General features: G+C 28.4%; 1 protein-coding gene and 1 long non-coding RNA gene across 3 annotated transcripts; both read right to left on the bottom strand.

Moving 5' to 3' along the window:
• Nucleotides 1-2,722: 2,722 nt before the first annotated feature.
• LOC108835125 (uncharacterized) lies at nucleotides 2,723-4,616 on the bottom strand. 2 transcript variants are annotated; one of them, XR_008946135.1, is made up of 5 exons: nucleotides 4,284-4,616; nucleotides 4,076-4,199; nucleotides 3,343-3,411; nucleotides 3,190-3,242; nucleotides 2,723-2,985 (listed from the first exon to the last, which is right to left on the bottom strand). It is a non-coding gene; the product is annotated as an uncharacterized LOC108835125 (long non-coding RNA). The 2 variants fall into 2 exon arrangements; XR_008946134.1 differs by having other exon boundaries at nucleotides 4,076-4,612.
• A 7,158-nt stretch (nucleotides 4,617-11,774) lies between these two features.
• On the bottom strand, nucleotides 11,775-17,896 carry LOC130494924 (uncharacterized). Its single transcript, XM_056985765.1, has 9 exons — nucleotides 17,851-17,896; nucleotides 17,551-17,775; nucleotides 17,439-17,509; nucleotides 17,184-17,320; nucleotides 13,683-13,881; nucleotides 13,226-13,346; nucleotides 12,552-13,143; nucleotides 12,072-12,406; nucleotides 11,775-11,983 (listed from the first exon to the last, which is right to left on the bottom strand). The coding sequence occupies exons 1-9, from the start codon at nucleotides 17,894-17,896 to the stop codon at nucleotides 11,775-11,777; spliced, it is 1,935 nt and encodes a 644-aa protein (XP_056841745.1).
• Nucleotides 17,897-18,174: the final 278 nt, after the last annotated feature.

Here is an 18,174-nt window from a genome sequence, read left to right as displayed (position 1 = left end):
TCTCTCTCTCTCTCTCTCTCTCTCTCTCTCTCTCTCTCTCAAATTTGTGTTACTTTCCTATTTGTAATTTGTTACTTTTTTATTAATAACTTACCTTATTTTCATTGTGTATTATTTACGCAACTTGGTATCATATTTATTGCTTTGTTTAAATAATTTACCTTTAGTTAATTTGGTTTTAATCAATGTTTTGAAAACCGGACCGGACACTGACTCGGTGAAGCTACTGGTTAACTGGTTAGACCGGTTCAACCGGTCGAACCGGGTTTTTTATTTATACAAAAATGTATATAATTATATATTTATGCTATATAAACTTTACTTCTACATATAATACTTTCTCTATTTTTTTTATTAACTCAAAATAAACAACAAACATAAATCTGATTACTATGTAAACTAAAAATTAAAAAAAGAACAAATGATTTATAGCTAAAACAATCATATTTATTTATTTTTACAACTAACATTTCAAATTTTAAGAATATGGTAAAATAAAAATAGTATATGAGAGTCAAAATTATATATTTTCACATTTTTTCTTAGAAAAATAAAAAACCAATTAAATAGTAATAGTTGAACACTAACTATAAAATATTAAATTTTAGCTAGTAATAATTAAAAAAACTTAATTATATGTAAATTTTTAAGAACCGGGTTTTAAAATTAAACCGGGTCACCGGTTTTACCGGGTTTCAGCCGGTTTTACTGGTTTTATCAAATCCGGGTTTTAAACCGAACCAGACTCGGCTTCTTCAGCAAGTCACGGTCAGACCGGTTCGACCGGCCGGTCCGATCCGGTTTTCGAAACACTGGATTTAATAACTTACCTTATATTAAGCACGGATTGCTTTGACAAGTTGATATCATATTTACTGCAGATCAATTTATGATAATATAATAGGTATCTTAATGTTCTAAGATCACCTTTTCTAGAAATCAAACAGATAAATGTTGTAATAACATGTCAAACAGATGAATGTTGTAATTCTTGGGTGAATTACCAACTAATCATAGTTTGCCAATTAATGTACATCTTCTTTTAAAGATAATAAATAAAATAATAATAATTTGTGTTAAGTTTTTAAAATAAATGAAAAATATTAGTAGCTGCGAAAAGAAGAATTTTTTTTAACAATTTTAAAATCGTCACAAAAAAGTAAATCATAAACAATAAACACTATACCCTAAACCCTTGGACAAAACTTAAACCCTTGGGAAAAAAACCAAAAACACTAAACCTTAAATTCTTGGATATACCCTAAACCCTTGGATAAATCCTAAACACTAAACTGTAAATCCTTGGGTATACCCAAAACACTAAATCTCCCTCTCTCTCTCCCCCTCATCGTAAACCTTTTTTTGAAAAATACAAAAATGTAAACATTCTTTTAACAGTAATTTGAATCCCAAGAGTATTTACTTCACGATTTTAAATGTAATTTACCATGTTTGTAAATTGTTAATTTTTTATTAATAACTTACCTTATTTTCAATGTGGATTATTTGCGCAACTTGGTATCATATTTATTACTGTGTTTAAATATGATTGCACGACAAGTTAGTATCAAATAATATATTCATACAATTTATTACATTTTTTTATTGCTATATAGATGTTTTGAATTTAATGCGTTAACATAGATCATTCTTATTTATTACCAATCAATCTTGTGAATTAAATATGACGAATATATGTTACGTGATGTTGTAATCATCATTAATTGGGATCTGCGCAAGGCGCGGGGTGAAATTGTTAAAAAGATTTCTAAATTATTATAGATTTTTCATAAATTTTTATCTAACATTATATAGAAATTCGGCATAGACATTTTATATGACCCAAACATCTGAAGTGGGACCAACCTAAAATCGAACCAAAAATTTATAAATACTTAATTAGATATAAAATTGTTCTAGCCAGATGACAAAAAAACGATCTATCAAAAAAAACGGTATGAATAGACCAGGACCCAAACATAACCGACTCGAATAGATTCCCACCCATAAGAATCGATTCATACTCGATCTTAAAACATGAAATATCTAGAATTATTATTTTATATATTTAGTTTATATTTTAATGATATTTATAGTAAATTGAAATTTTAAATGTAAAAGTTAGAGTTTAAAAGGTTTAGTTTTAACTATTAAAAGTTTATTTTTGTTACTTTGCAGATTTTTTTTGGATCCTTAATACCCAAACCCGACATGAACCTACTATAGATCCGAAATCACATATATTTTACATATATCTTAATTATAGATCCGAACCTACCCAAATTCGAGAAAAAACAATTCAAAATCGAACAAAAAAAAATTCCTAAGTACTTGATTGGATCCAAATACCTAAGACACAAAAGACTAAGACCCAAGAAAACCAATCAAAAAACGAATCTTAAGACCCGAACGTGTAGACATAATATAAGTTATACCATATGTCATGTTTAATCAAGCCTACATTAAGCTTAGAAATACTCGTAGTATAAAGCAATTCTTTTGAATTAAACTATTTAGAACTATAAAAAGATATGGACCCCAAAATTTGGTAACAGCAGTAACTATAACCTTAGAAAATTAAGTTTTTAAAAGATGGAATCAGTATATGTTTAGTCTTTTCAAATTTGATCCTGCCTTGGTATCGGTAGGATCAGATCCTATCAGAGTTACATTTATAATTTTGGCAACAACTACTGCCTTACAGATATGGAGGGAAAAAAAAGAGAACTCAAATTATTCCAACAGCTACTGCATGTATGTATTTTTATTTACAAATTACATCCAACAAAAGTTCCAGTAAGTTAAAGATCAGTTTAATCCTTCCACCCATGTATATAATAATAATAGATTCTACTCCCTCTTGACCAAAAAAAAAAAGATTCTACTCCTTCTTGCCGCTGTGTGTAGTTTACCCAAAAGAAAATTTCCTCAATGCATCCATCAACTAATGAAGATTATTTCCAGCCAACGCAGTTGCTTCCAAACCTGAAATTGGAAATCAAACTTCTTGCACTTTATAAGCAGGTTAGTATCGAAACTTTGAAGAACATGTGTAAATGTTTGTACTTGTAGCAGTTTAGATCGTTTTGTTGAAACTTAAGCATAGAGTAAGATAATATATAACATATGAGTTGAAAATAAAATAAAAATACGGAAAATTATAAAATATTAAAGAAACAAAATAGTTACTTATAAAGTCATCTTGGTGTTCCTTCTTCACGGTACCATGGATCATTATCTCCCTAAAATATAAAGTAAAAACATTGTAAGAAAACATATATAAGTGACTTTGATATATTAATAGGAAGACTAAACATGCATAGACTGAAAATACAGTCTTACTTTTGATCAACTATATATCACCATTTAAATTGTCCTCCTATAACACCAGAGTACTGCTTCCACAGACGTCTGTATATAAACAAAATGTTATCTCAGGTTGTTATTTTACGTGCATATACACGCAACTAAGCTAATCGTCACATATTTCAGAATCGCTTTCACTCTAAATTTTTAATATTGACTTATATGGCTTCAACTCGTTAAAAAAATCTAAAACCGGCCATTTCAATCCTTAGAAAGGGGATAATAAAATAAGAGTTAAAGCGAATACAGAAGAGATGTTATGGATTTGAAGCATTCCCGTCTCCGTATTTATAGTAAAACGAATGAATGCGATATTAATGCAATAAGTCAATATATTTAATTGTATACAAACTAATTGACAATCCACATTGAATAAGTTGATTATATTAGGAAAGTTTTGGACGCTAATAAATGGCTTATTGACTACATTAGGACAATGTTCGAATTACATATCAACGATTGCCTTTATTACTGCCAATAAAAATATACCGTAATTACAATATAAGATATTTGCACATCAAGGATTGCTTTGTACGATGCAATTTCATATAACTTCCCGTAAATTCTGGTGATAAATCAATGCATTGACAACCTAAATGGAGTTAAAAAAAAGTTTTGATCGGACATTTACTCTGAATAAAAGCAATCATACGATGCAAAACTGTCCCTTATTTTTTGTTTAATGGTGAAGAGAAAGAGTAAGACTAACGTTTTAAGTCCATGAGGGTAAAGCAATTTGATGGAGCTTTGAACAGTGGCCGCTCTTTGCTGGCATAAGCTTCTGAAGCTTCACTGTCTTCCTTTTCAGCAAATGGCATTCGTCCTTCTATCATCTAAAAAAGTTTCAACATTCAAAAGGAATCAACAACATGAACAAAGAAACAGCAAAAACCATAAGGAAAAAAAAAGGTTTTAACTTATCTCTTGAACGATCAAAGCAAAGGAGAAAACATCAGCTTTTGTGTCATATTCTTCGCTGCATCGTGGTGAAATCGTTAGAATAGGGCATCTGCATATAAACCAAAAGAAAAGTCAGCTATGATGAAATATGTATATATAAAAATAGAAGAATGGTTGTGTTGCTTCATCGCCACTTTGTACTCTATATATAGTCCTTTGATGGTGAAGAGTATTAACGACGCAAATAATATTACTTGCGAGACTTGCGCAAGTAATTGGTTATAATAAGGTATGTAAATTAAATGACGTTTGATTAAAGGAAACATAATAAATTTGTAAAATTAAAAAAGAATATGCATATTATATGATGCGAGACTTGCGCAAGTAATAATATAAATAAGGTATGTTGATAATAATTAGTTTCCTAATTAGATATAAAACGTATTTTCCATTAAGACATTTAATGATTAGTCGACATTTATTAAAATTGTTCTGCAAGCTATGATTAATGGTCGACATTTATTACGATTCTTGCGCAAGAAATTATTAGTGCGATTAACAATTAATGTGACTTTCCAATTTAAAACTCGAGTAGAAAAATAAATCAAAAAGAAAAAATAGAAAAATTCGACCAATAGAATCGCAAGAATTTTCGTGAGAAGAGATGTGTGAGCGCCACGTGTCCAATGTACTTCTCTTTTAATATATAGGAGGATTAACATGATTTCATTTTTTAACATGATTTCATTTCATTATGACTTACAATGATTTTCATGTCCGGAATTATAATAATTATTATGTTTCATTTTTTACACATATTATGATTTCATTAGATTTCAATAACAATTTTTTTACTATAATAATTATGATCTCGTGATCGGTAAATAATAACATATTATAGTTTCTTCTAATTTCTTTTCTCATAAATTATAGTTTCTGAGACATTTTAAATTATTTTAAATTACTAATACTCTAATATGATTTTTTAAAATTACCATTACTCTAAACATATTATGGTTTTTTTAAAATTACCAATACTCTAATATATTTGCATTGTCACTTAAATATGTCATTATTAAGTTACCATAATAGTACCTTTGAAATATATATCGATTAGTTAAAAACGTATATAACTATATTAATTACATGGTATGTGTTTTTGGAAAGGTTTGGCCGATGGAAAAAAATAATTCAAAAAGAAATTAAAAAAAATCGACCAATAAGATTATAAGAATTAATTCGAGAGTGTCTTGTATGATCGCCATGTAAGCAGAAATCACTAAAGTGACTTCTCTTTTAATGTATAGGGAGATATTACGTTTTTGTTGGATTCAAATTTTTATAAGGCCCACCTGTTATTATCTAATAGATATTTTGCACAGAATATTGTCTTCGACTACGAACATATACCAAAACAGATAGACAAATATAATAAATGATGACCTTATATTATATTCTCATAATTTTACAATTGAATTAATTTCTTTTAGATTTATACTATTAAATCAACCAAAAATCTGTTAGATCTTAAGTTTCACCAACTGAACAAAGATAACTCTTATGAAATGAAAACAAAATATAATGAAAGAATAGACATGTGCATTCATGCCTTGGGGTCGAGTAAAGATTGTTTTTTTTTTATTCCAAATCTTAAGTCATAGACATTTAAATCCAAATAAAATCCAAAAATATTCGTATACAAAAACCTCTCCTTCCCAAAAAAAAATTTATCCAAAATCTGACGGAAGAAGAAAAACAACTCAAAACCCGAATACCAAAATATATTTTTAAAATTTAAAATGTTATCCAAAATCCAAAACTATACCTAAAACCAATCTGAAACTATAAAAAAAACTATTTGTAATGCATAAACATATTTGAAATACCCACTACCTATTATACACAACGTATTTTAGGTACCCGATCAGGTCTCGAGTAAGTTCTAGACTCGAACCGAATTTCGACCCATACTAGAACTGAGATACGACCGAGACTCGAACCAAGATCCGCGGTTCTAAAAAATTAATCAATAAGTATTTTATCATGGACCCGGATCCAAACCAAACCTGTATTTTCAAGGTTCGGTTTTTAGGATTCAGATAATATAACATATCTAAAAATAGTTACTTAAGTGTATACATATAAAAATCTTAAATAAATAATTTATAAATGATATAGTTTTAAATATAGTCACTTTTTAATATAATACGATGTTGTAACATAAATATATAATAATTTCAAAATATTTATTCATATTAAACTTTGTTTATATTCAAAAATATCTGCGCTTTCGAAGCGTGGGTCAAAATCTAGTATATATTTGTAAGAATACATCATTATTGTTTGTACTTGGCATTTCATATAGCAAAAGATTCAAATAACATTTTAAAATCATGTTACTTTTCTTTTTTGTGAACACAAAAATTATGTTACCTCAAATATAAGAATTTTAGAACAATATGTGTATATCAGTGAAGTCCATATAAAGACAAATGTTTAAAATCGAGATATGTTCTGAACAGAATTATTGTATAGATGAAGAGGAATGTTAATGAGAAAAATGTATACATGAGAAATATATATTAGTTATTTAGTTTCTTTATTTTAGGTATTATATATATTTAATAATAATTAAGTTATGTATAAGTAAAAATAATAGGGAATTTACTTAAATGTAATATTATTTGTAAGTAGATAAAAATTGATTATGTTTTAGTAGTATAGATCCTGGAAAACGAAAGATTTATTTTTCATTTATTTAAATAGACCAAATTTTGGTACTTACAAAATTGTGTGTTTAGAATTTGTAACTTAATATATTTATACTTTTTTTTACCCAACCCGGATCTATGGGACCAGTTTTTATTCAAAAAATTGTTTATTGAAAATTAGAAATTTCATACATGTATTTTTATTAAAAATTATTTTAAATTATAGATATTAAATTAAAATTAATAAATATTATTTTTAAGAAAATAAGATAACTCATTTAAATAACCCGAACATATTAATTTTACTTATATTTTAAAACTGTAAATTATAGTACAAATTTATTTTTAATTTTTGTATTGGTCAAAATTTATTTTATTATTATATAAACTAACTATATTTCATTCAACCCGTATCATACTATATTGAATTATTTTTAATATTCTAATTTAAATATATAATTATTAATTAGTTTATACGTCGAACTTTACTATTTTGTTTTAATACGTTGAAGTATGTGGTAAAATTCATGAATATATGTTATTCTTTAATTTTATGATTTATATAACATGGATTAAGTCACTTTATATTTGTTAGTTGATGTATTAATTTAATTATGAATATAAATATTATGGGAATATTATTTCTTATTTTATAATGAAAATGAATTAATATTCGTTAATAATTTTATTAAATATTAATTACGAATTTTATTATTTAAAAGTAAATATTAAAAAGAAATTTATATTTACATCTTAAATAAAAAGATATTAAAAGATATTATTAAAATGAAATCTTAGAAAAGATATTTGATAATATACTTTTAGATATCTTATTTTGAAAATATTAAAATAATAGATTGAATATGGTATATATTTAATAATAATTAATTTAGTTGCAAGAGAAAAAATAGGAGGTTAAATAAATGAAATGATCCAACCTAGACTACTTGTAAGTAGATAAATATTACTCCTGTTTTAATAGTATTGACTAGATTTTGATCTGCGCTTTCAAAACGCGGCTTTATGTTCCGTGACAAATTTATATAATCACATTTGAAAGCGCGGGTTTATGTTCAGTGACAAATTTATATAATCACATTTGAAAGCGCGGGTTTATGTTCAGTGACAAATTTATATAATCACATTTATATAATCCGTCTTGTATATGTATTTATATAACCCATCTCGTATATGTGTTTTATGTTCGGGTTTATGTTCGGTTAAAACCATATTGCATATGTATTTTTAAGTTTTGAAATTTAAATTATATATTTTTAATATAAAATCAATATAAATAGTTTTATGGTTTTGATCAGTGTTATATTATGATATGAATTTGTATACATTTTTATTTTGTTAATTTTATTTGTTAAAGTCATTTTTTACAATTTTTAATATGTTAACAAAATATTGTATTACTATTTAAGTAAATATGTACATATTTGATTCCAAAAATTATAATAAATTGTGAAAGTTTAAATTTGAAGAAAATGTTTTCTAAAATATAATAATCATATTTATTTTTTTTTCATATAAAGAAAATATTTGTAATGTATTTTTAAAAAATATTATTTATCATATTGGACTGGATGGCCCATTTAATATAAGAGAAAATGGACAATTTATTATTCGGCCCAAATGACCCAATGTTTTTTGGGATTTCTACCCACAAAATCTGGTTATCTCACCATCGATATTAAAAAAATAGAAAAGGAAAGAAATTTTGTTTTCCTGTCGATGTTTCTTTCTAAGATGTTCAAACACAATTTCCCCAATCTGATCTAAAGATAGAAAAATAAAAAACTGATGCTAGTCATATTTCCATGGCGATTTCTATGTTGATTCAAATACAAAAAACGATTCCGTGAAGAGCTGAATACAGAAGGTCGCAAATCTGATTTGGAAATAAAGGCAAACATCATCCGATCAAGGGTTTCTCCTTCATCGATCGCTTAAGGTTCTGTTCTTTAACTTTTTTTTTATGTATATTATACAGTTCTTTACAAAACTCTTTCATCGATCAAGATAATCATCACTTTACAAATTGTTTTGCATGTCAGATCCGAAGACATCAGAGTGAAGAAATATCAGTTTGATATGGCTTCGGTTGTGACTTTTCATATGTCGATGAACAAAGCGATGATAGGATTTAAAAGACAATAAACGGTAAGTACAATATCATGTTTTTATGTATATTATACAGTTCTTTACAAAACTCTTTCATCGATCAAGATAATCATCACTTTACAAACTGTTTTGCATGTCAGATCCGAAGGCATCAGAGTGAAGAAATATCAGTTTGATATGCTTCGATTGTGACTTTTCATATATCGATGAACAAAGTGATGATAGGATTTAAAAGAAAATAAACGGTAAGTACAATATCATGTTTTTAATACATAGTTAACACCAATTATCTAAATTTTACAATTTTATTATATTATTTGATTTTATTCTGTATGTCAGATTGGGAAGGTTTCTAAGAGTGCGAAGAAAACTGAAGCAATCAATATCTGACCTTTTAGTTTTACAGATAAGTTTTACAGATTTAGACATTAATCTGTGATGATTATTAGGTTGCGAACAGAAACTGGTAGCTATGATAAAAACAGGAAATTGTTTGATGAATGTTGATTGACGCGAGGTATTTTTTTTATGTAAAAAACAGGTTCTCTTTGGTGAACTCGCCACTATGATTGAAAGATGTATTCGGACATAAAGACCTCTCGTTTTACTAAGAGATCCAAGAAAATACAGAGATGAGAGGAAATATGACCAAACCAGAATCGGTAATAAACTAAACACAAATTCTCTTAGTACTACATTAGGTATGGAACTGATTTTGGTTAGGTAGGAAATAAAACCGGATGTTGCCTGAGTTGAAACTGATAGTGATTAGATGTTATGTTTATAATGACTGAAGTTATACATTTCCTCTTGATATAGAACTTTTTCAAAAGTTCTAAACAATTTACGACGATATTGGTAATATGTTACTGAGGATTTTTATCCTCATCGTTAGAATATCCTTTTTATTCATGATACTTAACAATATGTATCATATATTTGAAAAAACTAACCACGTTAAAGTCTCTGCATATAAATCCTTTATAAACAAAATACTGCCTTGATATATCAAAACCAAAATATTCAAATATAGATTCTGAAGAAAAATTCTATTTATTTGAATATTCTTATTAGATAAACTAAACACACGAGAAAATCTAACAAATTATTAAAATTCAAATAGTGCAGAAAAATTAACATAACTTAGATTCAACAACATTATTCGTCTGTTTCTGAGGATTCCCTTTCTTCATCGCTTAGCAAAGAACTGCAAAACATAGAAACAAAAATATGTTAATAAAATTGCTCCATATTAAGTAAATATGTATTCGTAAATGCAATAAACCTAGACGTATGAACTGTTTCCTCCTTTTAAGCTCTATGTCATCCGAAATAAACTTCCAGCTTTTATCCCAAACAAATCTTGTTGGGATTTCAGCAAAAGTGAACTTTCTAGCTAAAGAAGTAAACTTATTCAGTTCAAACCATCTCAAGAACATGGTGTTTTTAATTACATTTCTGCTGAGAACTTCATTATAAGCGTCATCATCTCTGAACACTTTAATCTGCTCATGGAGAACCTCCAAAATAAAATTCTCGCATCTATTACGTATTTTGACACCCTAAAACATAAGGAGGAATGAATTAATAATATAATAAGATGAAAAATATATAGGTATAATATCTTTTATAATAAACAACAAACATTTTCATCAGATAACACCGGCTCAAACGAAATTCCCACACGGGGAATGGATGACCCTGATGTATTAAGAACTTTCAGTTGGAATCTCCATGAAGACTTTAAAGGATTTACATTTAAAAAATTCTTGAGATCGACTATGGAACCCATTAGTTTCGACCACCGTAGAATTATGAAATTTAGTTTTGCTTTTGATTGATATGTAAGATTAGCTATTTATAAGAACATGTAGAACAGAAAATATTTTTAGGATATGTGAAAATTTTGAATGGTATAAACATAAGAATATTCGATGGACATTTTAGAAAATCAGGGATATACTGTTTTCGAGGATTTAAGTTGTTGGTATGAGATATACGTTAATCAAAATATAGGAACAACATTATATACTAAAACTGTATAGATTATATAAAAAGATAAAGTCTATTTAAGAACACTTACATAAACAAAAGAACTATGATATTATATTAAAAGTTAAAAACAAAACATTAAATTATAGGTAATGCAAAAAAAAAGTTGATAGATATACTAATGAAATTTTGATAATAAATGAACGGATATTCTTATTAAATAACTTAAAAAGTCAAATGTCTAAAACAAAATAAAACTGGAGTCGATACTGAAAAACAATATGAATTAGACTGAATAAGAAAATGCTGAGATCATAAATTCTGATATATCTCTTTAAAAACGACATTCTTGGTCTTTTTCTGAGGTTTCCCTTCTTCATAGATAATTATAATTTTCAGACCCTTCTTTGATGTGGCTCTAGAAATAGCCAAATAAAGCTGTCCATGTGAAAAAACTGGTCTAGGTAGGAATATGCCGACTTTAGATAATGATTGACCTTGACTTTTGTTGATGGTGATAACAAAGGCCACAGCAAGAGGCAACTGTCTTCTCCTCATTTTGAATGGTAGCTTAGTGTCGGATGGAGTGATTGACAATCTTGGAATGTAGACTGTCTCACCAACATGGTGACCTGTGATAACTCTTGCTCCGACCATGAAATCAAACAATTCAGTGATCTATAGTCTAGTGCCATTCATCAAACCTGCTACACTATCAATGTTTCGTATTAGCATAACTGGACAGCCAATCTTCAGACGCAGATTGTGATTTGGGAGACCAGAGGCTTTGATACTGTTCAAGAAATCTGGAGTAAGAGCTTGATCGTTAACTGAACCTTGATCAGAAGGGTCTATACAGTCCGAACTCAAATAAGTTATTTCCTCTCCTGCACATACAAACAAAATGTATAAAACACGATTATGTTCTATATTTAAAACACAAAATACATTTTTCATAAAGGAAATAAAACTAACCATCAAGCTTATCCAACATATACTGATTGATCATGTTTATATCTTCATTGGTTGGACATAGAATAGCTCTTTCTTGAAAAAACTTAGGATATTTGTTTTGTTGAAGAGAAATAACATCTCCATAGATTTCCTTGCTTATAGACTCTAAAGGAAATTCAGCATCGTTAATCATAAATTCCTCTGGTATGTCGATTGTGGCATCACCATCATTTTCACCACCAAGATATCCATCTCCAACATCTAATATCCACTTAGAGAAATCCTTAAGTTCTTCTGCTTCCTGAATCGTTAAATTATCTGAGAGTAGTCTCATATTCTTCGTTAGTCTTAGGACTCTGCAATGTTTCCAAAGATATGATGTATTTAAAGATGCCATAACAATTTCTGTCCTTCCAGTACCATGAATAACTGGTAAAATTTGTTCGAAATCTCCTCCAAACACAATAACCTTTCCACCAAATGGCTTATTCCCTGTCAAACCCATTATATCTGAGAGACACGAGAGACTCAAAACAATGCTTAGACATCATTGGAGCTTCATCCCAGATTATGAGCGATGATTCCTTAACTAAATTGGCAAGATCAGATCCAGGAGTAATGTTGCAGGTTGAAAATTCATCTGGATTAATAGGTATGCCAAACCTTGAATGAGCAGTCCTTCCTCCCGGTAACAACAACGAAGCAATTCCACTGGATGCCACATTCAACACAATATCTCCCCTCGATCTTATAGCAGAAGAGAGCAATCTCCAGATGAAATTTTTTCCTGTTCCACCAAAGCCATATACAAAAAAGACACCTCCATGTTTCTCGGCTACAGCAGACATGATCTCATCATAAATTTTCTTCTGCTCATCTGTTAGCTTCTTTATATCTATGTCATGACTTTCGGTTAACTCCTCCCTATTATAACTGAGTTCATCCATTATCAGAACATTCGAAGTCACATCTAAGTCCCCCGAGGGCTTTGGCATAGCTTTCCACCTCGATAAAGAAGTGCCATTACTCTTCAAAATCTTCTCAATCTCTTGAAGAGCAAATTGTTTTTTTTCCTCATCGCTTAAACAAAGATCTGCAATACATAGTATTTAAGAATATGTTAATCAAATAAATCCATGTTCTTGTACGAAAAATAAGTATTTTCACTATTATACCTGGACGTTTTAATTGCTTCCTCCTTTTATGTTCGAAGTCTTCTGAAAGGATTTCCCAAGTCTTTTCCCAGACAACTTCGGGTGATGATAGTGTGTCAGACATAAGCATGATAGCAAATACCTGACGCATAAAGGGAGCAGAACCTGTAAAACTTGTCCTGATTAAATCATCTATATATTCTTGATCGTCTTCTAACAGTCCCCGAGCAAAACATGTCTCTTTATAAGTAGGACATAGAACATGGTTGTAAGTTTTGATGTCATCGAAGCATGTTGGACCTCTGACAATATTCAACAAAATCCGAAGGAAGTAGGCTTATTCTATTATCTTTGGGGCATAATTTATCCTTCCAATGCTAAACCCTCTCACTCTATCATAAAAGCGTCTATCTTTCTTGTTCCAAGTAAACTTTGTTGGGATTTCAGCTAAGGTGAGCTTTCTAGCTACAGAACTGACCTTATTCAATTCAAACCATCTCAAGAACATGGTGTTTTCAATTAGCTTTATGCTTAGAACTTCATCATAAGTGTCATCATCTTTGAAAACAACAATCTGCTTGCCTGGAAGATGGAAAGATATCTTCTCAACTGGTGTTGCACGAAAATGTATCGGATTCTTAAATATCCTCCACGAAGATTCAGAGGCAGAGACATATCTGAAAGAAAACCAATACTATTAAAACTTGGGAAATTTGGAATCATAACCATTGTAGGAATTAAACCAAGTATATACACATAACAAAAGAAGGGCTATGTATTTGTATAATAATTGCCATATTGTCCTTGACATGCATTTTTCTGATTTTTTCTTTTTTCCTTTTCATTTTTTACTTTTCTTACAAACATGTTTTCCCTTTCTATTTTTAATTGCTTTTAATTTCTGTTAAAACAACTATTAAACTTTGTAGTTAACATGATAAAAACATAGATTTTCTTTTACATACAATATGTTTTGAAAATTTCAAAACAAACATATATTTTGTAAATTTTATATCATCTTCTATAATCACGATTGTAAATCTATACTATTTTACACACATATATAGTATAGTCAGAAACATAGCATAGTACAATCTCTTTCTTCCTCTGCATCCCTCCCGTCCTTCCACTATTTCTCTCTCTCCCTCCTCTACCACCATAGCCCCACCATTTTCTCCTTCTCTGCATGTTTCTATACTATGTTAAATTACAGTATAGTACAATACATTTATTTTTCTCTTATTTTGCAATTTATATCTCTTTCTCTGTCTCATGATTCTTGTTACTCAATACTTGATCAGTTACACTGTTTTGTTCTTCAACACCGTCGCCACTCATCATTTCTCTCTAAATTTTTTTTAGAGAATTTCATATATACAAAGTTTGTGGATGTGTCTAGTATTCCATACCATAACATGTATAGCATAGTCACGTAATGGATAAGAGTTTGGGTTTAGGGTTTATGATTAGGATTTGGGTTTAGGGTATACGGTTTGGGTATATGGTTTGGGTTTAGGGTATATGGTTTGGGTTTAGTGTTTGGGTTTAGGGTATATGGTTTGGGTTTAGGGTTTGGGTTTTGGGTATATGGTTTGGGTTTAGGGTTTAGGGTATATGGTTTGGTTTAGGGTTTAGGTTTAGGGTATATGGTTTGGGTTTAGGGTTTAGTATATATGGTTTTAGTTTAGGGTTTAGTGTATATGGTTTGGGTTTAGTGTTTGGGTTTAGAGTATATGGTTTGGGTTTAGGGTATATGATTTGGGTTTATGGTATATGGTTTGGGTTTAGGGTTTAGGATATATGGTTTGGGTTTAGAGTATTTGGTTTGGGTTTAGAGTTTGGGTTTAGAGTATATGGTGTAGGTATATAATTTGGTTTAGGGTAAAGGATACTCTATACAAACCTTTAATCTTTTTCAGCTTTCTTATTTCCTTTATCCTCTTAATAATGGTTGTTGTTATAAATTAATTGTTCTGTACTATATATTTGACAAACATAGTATAGTACGATATCAATCGTTGTATTAATCAAATTTCACGCGCGAGAAAGGAGAACGTGGTCCATTTCTACATCAAATTGACACAGCTTTTCATGCATGGCTATATTCTTAATTGTTAGAGTTTATATGATTATTGAGCAAATTGACCCTTAAAACTTCTCAATAAAGATATACAAATAATGAAGGGAAAATTGTCAAAACGGAACAAAAATTCAGCATGGTTGTCCCTATAATATAAAATCATCATTTAGTTGTCCCTTTAGTATAATTTCTTTTATAGTCCCAAAACTAACCCTTGATTAATCTAATTAAACACATTAAACTAATAGAATTTTAAAAATAATAATTAAAAACATTTGAAAATGGAAAATAAAAATAAAAAATAAAAAATTTTAAATTTTTGTAACAAAAATAAACTTTGTAAAACTTAATAAAAATAAAAATAAAAATAATTTAGATTTTTTTTAATAAAAAACGTTAAGTCAACTTAATAAAAAACAGTTTACAAAGTTTTATTTTTTATAAAAAGTTCAAAATGTTTGTTTAAACTTTTTAATTTTATCAAATTTTTAATAAAAATAAAGTTTGTTTAAACTTTTTATTAAAAACTTTTTATAAAGTTTTATTTTTATTTTTATAAAGTTTACAAATTTTATAAAGTTTTTTTAAAGTTTTTATTAAACACATTAAACTAAAATAATGTTTTAAAAATTAATTAAAAACGTTTTAAAAAGGGAAAATAAAATAAAAATTTAAAACAAAAATCTAATTAAAAAAACTTTGTAAAAATAAAAAATATTACAAATTTTTTTTTAAAAAAACGTTAAATAAACTTATTAAAAACATTTTACAAATTTGTATTTTTATAAAAAGTTTAAAACGTTTTTAATAAAAATTTAAATAAATAAAAATTTTAAACTTTATAAAAATAAAATAAAATTTTACAAAATTTTTTAATAAAAACTTTAAATTAACTTTATAAAAACATTTTACAAAGTTTTATTTTTATAAAAAGTTTAAAACATTTGTAATCTTTTAATTTTATCAAACTTTTTAATAAAAATAAAACTTTTAAAAATGTTTTTAATAAAACTTTTAATCAAAATAAAATTTGTAATCTTTATAAAAATAAAACTTTACAAAAAATTGCACCTAATTTCAAAACACCACATGTTGTATAGATATATATCACAGAGAACAAGAGTTTGTGAAAAAAAAATAAAAAAAAAACTATGGAAAACCATAGATTAATGAAGAAGACAAAGGGAAATTATTTTTTTAAAAATTTTGAAAAGTAAAAACGAAAATAATACGTTTTAGGAAGTTAGAATATTTTTAGGATATTTTTAGAATATTTCCTTAACTGAAATTTTCATTAATTTTTGCAAAAATCAAGTACTCTTATCCGTAGAAGGCAGTTTAGAAGATTGAGAAAAATCCTGAACACACTTTCTACTTTTAGTAGACGTAAAAGTACATTGTAGAAAACACATTCCCCAAAATTTAGAATACTTAATAAAAGTAGAAGATGCATTCGGACGAAAAGTAGATAGCTTTACGATTACTAGAATGCCATTCTACTTATTTAGAGATTTAGTAAATAGTAGAATGTGCGTTCTAAAAGAAGTAGATGAACGTGTTTATTTTATAAATCGTTTTCTACTATACCATTTTCTGTAGAAGACACATTCTACCTTTAGTAGAACGTATTTTCAAATTTTTATTTATCATTTTTTTGAAAAAATAAAAAATACCAGCTTGTGTATATGGTTGTTTTATTAATTTTTTATATTTTTAATATTTTTTGATTCACAAAAGTATTTATTTCATTAGTTTTCAGAAATACAAAGGATAAAAAGGAGAAAAATTTAACAAAAAGGTTTATACCAAAGGGACAACACCCTTATTTTTTTGTTCTCTTTCGGCAATATTCCCAATAATGAAAATAATCTCAAATAAAAAATAGAATGTAGGTTTTACCTGCAGTCAAAAAAATCCTTTATCTCGTTTTTCTCTTCTTCATTGCATACCTTTTTAGGTTTAAAAGTCTTCTGTGTAGAATCTTGAGCTGGTGGTTCAACAACAACGGTTACTCGATCTTGGCCCTTATTAATATACTTAAATAAGTATTTGATAGAGCCAGACTGGTTACACCATTCAACATTAATGTGGGCTCGGTACCCTAGTGATAGCTTCTTGTTATAAGGGATACATATCTGTTATCACATTTGAAACCATTTTTCTCCACAAACCGATCATTGTCACGTCTTCTATAGATTGGAAACCCTTCTTTGCTAACTGTTGTTCTATCAACAAAAGCCTTTAGGATAGAGTTTCGAACACTTACCATTCTCCATACACGGGGAGTTCAAGTTTACAACACCACAAGGACCATGAATCATCATATCTTTTATAACATTGTACAATTCTGGCTCATGGATCTTGTCTGGAATCTCTGCTGAAATAATGTTGTCTATATGATCGGTAGTAGGGAACTTTGATTGGGGAAGCATGAATAGCAAAATATGAGCATGAGGCAGACCACGTTTCTGAAACTCAATTGTATACATGGCTGTAAAAAAAACAAAGTTGTAACACAGTCAATTTCACCGCAAGTAAGGAGATTCAAAAAAAAGTTGTAACTTACATGTCACAGCCTTTCCCAAGATATCCTTCTCCGTCAGATCAGACATCAAAGAATCCAATTTTATTCTGAACATTCTTCTAATAATATCTGGACGATCTTCAGGTTTTAGACTTCGCTTTTCTAAATATCTTATTATCTCCGGCCACTTAGGATTGCAAGTAAAAGTAATGAAAAGATCTGGGAACCCAAAATGTTTACAAATTGTCATGGCGTCCAGGTATAAGTTCTTCATGTATCGAGGTCCACCTACGAAGGTAGCTGGGAGAACAAAACGCTTTCCTTCCTCGCGCATAACAGACGCCCCACCCTTCTCTAATTGTTTGA

This window comes from Raphanus sativus, chromosome 5 (genome assembly GCF_000801105.2).
Source record: "Raphanus sativus cultivar WK10039 chromosome 5, ASM80110v3, whole genome shotgun sequence".
NCBI lineage: Eukaryota > Viridiplantae > Streptophyta > Magnoliopsida > Brassicales > Brassicaceae > Raphanus > Raphanus sativus.
This window is presented reverse-complemented; position numbering and strand designations above follow the sequence as displayed.

Bases quoted from the DNA above. Each gene is read 5' to 3' on its own strand.
- LOC130494924 (XM_056985765.1), bottom strand. From the start codon at position 17,896: ATGTCTGATCTGACGGAGAAGGATATCTTGGGAAAGGCTGTGACAT. The intron at 17,776-17,850 runs GTAAGTTACAAC...TTTTTTTTACAG, and splicing joins CTTGGGAAAGGCTGTGACAT to CCATGTATACAATTGAGTTT. The intron at 12,407-12,551 runs GTTTGACAGGGA...GAAACATTGCAG, and splicing joins GTGTCTCTCAGATATAATGG to AGTCCTAAGACTAACGAAGA.